Source organism: Crocuta crocuta, unplaced genomic scaffold (assembly GCF_008692635.1).
Source record: "Crocuta crocuta isolate KB4526 unplaced genomic scaffold, BGI_CrCroc_1.0 scaffold1269, whole genome shotgun sequence".
Taxonomy (NCBI): Eukaryota; Metazoa; Chordata; class Mammalia; order Carnivora; family Hyaenidae; genus Crocuta; species Crocuta crocuta.
Genome location: NW_027531335.1, coordinates 349,565 through 354,080, shown reverse-complemented (window position 1 = coordinate 354,080; position 4,516 = coordinate 349,565). Strand labels below are relative to the sequence as shown.

At 41.3% G+C, this 4,516-nt stretch overlaps 1 protein-coding gene across 1 annotated transcript in view; it reads right to left on the bottom strand.

The window, feature by feature from the left end:
* Positions 1-772: 772 nt before the first annotated feature.
* Positions 773-4,516, bottom strand: part of DOCK11 (dedicator of cytokinesis 11) — a 147,138-nt gene continuing 143,394 nt past the window's right edge. The window contains exon 52 of the mRNA XM_077771917.1: positions 773-1,233. Coding sequence (XP_077628043.1) covers positions 1,111-1,233 — 123 coding nt within the window. The 3' untranslated portion in view covers positions 773-1,110. The remainder of the gene's footprint in view (positions 1,234-4,516) is intronic.

The following is a 4,516-nucleotide window of genomic DNA, read 5'->3' as shown; positions in this document are numbered from 1 at the left end:
AAAAAAAAAAAAAGAAAAAAAAGCCAAGGCTCCATGCAGTTCCTTTATATTTCAGTGTCTTTTTTTTTCTCTCTGCAAAATAGGCTAAACTATATAAGGAAAATACGTCTAGAACTTGACGTTTACGTGAAAGGCAGCCAACATTATGCGGGTAATTCCAGCCAAAGAAGTTCTTTACATCTCGGTTTCTCCTGAATGATTTAGGCAGTCCGGGAGGTCTTCGTAATTAGCAACGTAATCCCTAGCTAGCAGTTGCTAAGTCTGCGGTGGGTACGTACCCTGACCCCCCACAATGCTGCAANTACTTTGAAAGGTCTGAAGCTGCGTACGGTGTACTCACTGTAAATTCGCAGAAATGTTTTATCTAGCTTCATGGATGGCCCCAGATGACAAAACTCTGGCAACAGATACCGCCTTCCTTAGGGAAGCCTATGTCATAGACGAACCCTCGTCCCGTTCGGAGAGAGAGCGCCTCAATTACCTAGCTTCAGTTGGATCAAGGCTGGAAGGAACGGTTAAGGTTTTTGGTATTTCTAGGTATAGCCTTGCCTTGTGAAGTTCTCCTCTTTAAGTAATTCTTTTGTTTCCATGAGCCTCGCCTTGACTACTAGCGGGCAGGATTTCAAGTGACCTCCCCAGTGTGAAATATCCATGTTTTCTGGAAATCTGATCAATTTTGTGCTCTCCAAGGATTGGCCTGATCAGGGCTTGAGCTCCCTGTTGAGAAAAATGCTGAGTTCAAAGTATTATTTCCTTCACTTCTAATTACAAATAAGTTTCACCTTTTATTGTGTTCCATGATACAATTTTACATAGTACCATTGTTATTTTGAGCAATAGTGAAGCAAATTGGATGGACGTTTGCGAGCTCTGCTTCTCCGTATATAGATTTACCTAAAAAAGTACAAACCAAGTACAGTGGTGCAATTTTCCAGGCACTTTCAAGTTGCTTAAATATGTACAAATACGTAAGCACCCTGTTTGAAAGCATGAGAATTTTGGCGTCAGGAAGAAACACTCCGTGTGTATCACATCTTTACATGTTAACATTTGCACAGCTCCGATGATTCCTGAGAAAGGTCAGTCTCGTCACTTTACATGTGCACGTCCTCATATTTCAGCAGTGTATCTTGGAAAGCCGTAGCCTCTGTCACTCGATGTACCGCTAATAGCACAAAATACATGTAACGTGTCCCTCATCCAAGGGGAATGTATGGTGTCTTCTTGTAATATCTAAAACAAAGGAAAGCTACATGTTTATCATGAAGCACAATAGCCGCGGTCAAGAAAGGATGTGTATATGAAATTACAGGCATATTTCAATTTGTCACGGACACTTAGGTATTTAAAATGACATAAAACAGAAAGAGCAAAGAATAACATTACCGACTTAAGTCTTCAAAGCTGTATTACAAAGGCCGCATAGCAAAAAAAGCAGAAAAGATCTGGTTACTCATTAAGAAAAACGAAAAGACTGGAAAATGCAAAATTCAAGAAAACGTGAGAGGCAACGCAATCTTTAAAACGTTTTTTAACAAAGACTTGTAACAAGAGCTCTAAACAGCGGTTCTCAGAATTGCCTGTAGGGCGTTTCTAACACACAGACACCCATGCTCCCCTCCCAGAGGCTTGGAAAATAATATTCACTAAAGTCACAAGTGATTATTTGTTTTTGAAGGCTACACTACAATGGTATAAGCTAATCGATACAGAGGCGTTTTCATGGAAATGAAGAACTCCAAACGTACAAAATAGAAACTTTATATCCCATAAGTATATAAACATATAGATTCATATTGATGTAGATATTTAAAACACATTCCATTTTGTGTGATCAAAAGAAACCGAGAGCTTCTGCTTGGATTAGATGTAAGAAAAGAATGCCATACACATCACACCTGACCTCCTTACCATGCGATCCCTTCTTAGATCTCAAGCTTTTGATACTTGGTTCTCAAGTTAGCTTCGAAAATTCAGTATTAAGTCCACAAACTGCTCTCTGGTCACAGTAATGAGACTATTGCTACTGCTACAAGTCATGTCTTGTATAAACTCCACAATAATTTCCTCTTACAAAATTTGTAACTCATGACACCAATCTCAAAGGCAAGTGGAGGTTTGAGGGATGACTAATTGTTTATCCACACCTGTCAGATGTGACAAGCCAATATGGGGCTCATTGGGAGGAAAACAAAACAGACCAGACCTGCTGAGNCAAGCCCCACGTCAGGCTCTGTATTGATAGCTCGGAGGCTGTTTGGGATCCTCTCTCTCCCTCTGCCTCTGCCCTGCTTGTTCTCTCTCTTTCCCTCTCTCTCGAAAATAAGTAAACTGAAAAAAAAAATCTGCAATTAATAATTTTTAAACTTTATTTTTGAAAAATGTTTCTTTATTTATTTTCAGAGGGAGAGTCTGGGAGCTCAAGTATGGGCAGAGAAGGGGCAGAGAGAGAGAGAGAAAATCTCAAGCAGGCTCTATACTGTCAGCGTAGAGCCTGACGGGGGGCTCAATCTCACGAACCGTGAGATCACGACCTGAGCCGAAATCAAGAGATGGAGGCTTGCACTGGCTTCTGCTCCTGAAATCATTATTACACGGTATGCTAACTAACTTGGATGTAAATGTAAACAAATAAATAAATATATTAAANTTTAAAATAACTGTAAAATGTGGTATATATACGATAACAGTTTATACAGAAAAGGGCCAAGGAATATCTAGCCCATATATCTTTTGTCAAGTAATCATTTATGAAGCACAAGAGAATAATTTATACGTCACAACACAGCTACACTTTATCTTATTTTCTATCATTTTATTTTCCTTTGGGAAATAATGTATCTCAAAGTGTGACTAAAAAAAGGCTCTCTTTTATGAGCCTCTAACAGGAAAGCCTGATTATAAAAACTCACTATAAAGTCAACATTTACTCAAAACAAGGCACACCTAAATATGACACATCAGGACAGGACAGCTTGCATAAGTCTACGCCAATAGAAATGAAGATTTTCCTTGGTTATCTATCAATGTGTAATGTCACGGATCTAAAACACAGGTCTCTACAGCTAAATAAAATAGCCACGGCTTCTGGGAATTAAATGAGATAGATGGGAAACAGGACCACGTATTTGTAAGGTCCATACTTCAGGGGGAAAAGAACTTTATTACAATGACTGCTTTAAATATCTTGATCACCATAGTAGCGGTAAATTGAATACTTTGTTTTCAATTTGAGTAATGTAGAGTTCAAGGCTAAGTCATGCGGTTGCGTGCAAATCGAGTAACTGCAACAGGCTATACACACTGGCTTAAAATAATGTGTGCAGCTGTTGTGTCTTTTGTGGAGCCATTTTTGCTGATATTCTACGGATTATGAAGCAAAGAAACCCATACGCTAGACAGCTCTGAGCAAATTACTGAACAAATTACATAGTTGATAAAACTTTGGGGGCCCGTGGGTGGCTCAGTCAGTTAAGCGGCCGACTTCGGCTCAGGTCACGATCTCACGGTTCGTGGGTTCGAGCCCCACGTCGGGCTCTGTGCTGACCGCTAGCTCAGAGCCTGGAGCCTGCTTCGGATTCTGTGTCTCCCTCTCTCTTTGACCCTCCCCTGTTCATGCTGTCTCTCTCTCTCAGAAATAAATTTAAAAAAAAAAATTAAAAAAAGATATGGCTTGGAACAGTGATGGTAAAGAAAGGTATACCCCTACACTACTGAGCTTGAGATACAGACAATAGGGGCGCCTGAGTGTCAGTCAGTTACGCTTCCAACTCTTAATTTAGGCTCAGATCGTGGTCTCACAGTTTGCGGGTTCAAGCCCCACGTTGGCCTCTGTACTGGCAGTGCGGAACCTGCTTGGGATTCTCTCTCCCTTTCTCTCTGCCCCTCCCCTGCCTCTCAAAATAAATAAATAAACTTTAAGATAAAAAAAAAAAAAAGAAAGAGGGGGCGCCTGGGTGGCTCAGTAGGTGAAGCATCTGACTTCAGCTCAGGTCATGATCTCATGGTTCATGAGTTCAAGCCCTGCATCGGGCTCTGTGCTGACAGCCTGGAGCCTGCTTCAGATTCTGTGTCTCCCTCTCTCTCTCTGCCCCTTCCCTGTTCATGCTCTGTCTCTCTCTCAAAGAAATAAACATTAAAAAAATTTTTTAAAAAAGAGAGAGATACAGAGACACACACAATAAAGGAAGTGGAACGATTTCCTATCTTCCTAGTCCCGATCACCGCCTGGCTTCTTTGGGAAGGAGACAAAAAACAAAAACAAAACCAAAAAAACCCTCTGAAAACGTAACAAAGGGATGAAGAAAACAAAAGGGGTGCTTTGGAGCAGTGTGCACGCGCTCGTAAAGGGGCTAACGGAAGTAAAGATGGCAAAAAGAAGAAACAGAACACTGATTCCAGACTCCTCAAGCCACGAGGAGTCCCAGACATGGAGACCAGGCAAGAAGGAGCCTGGAGCGGCCAGTCCCACTGGGGCCGATGGAAGTCTGGGTGACCGGCTTCTGCATATTCCGAA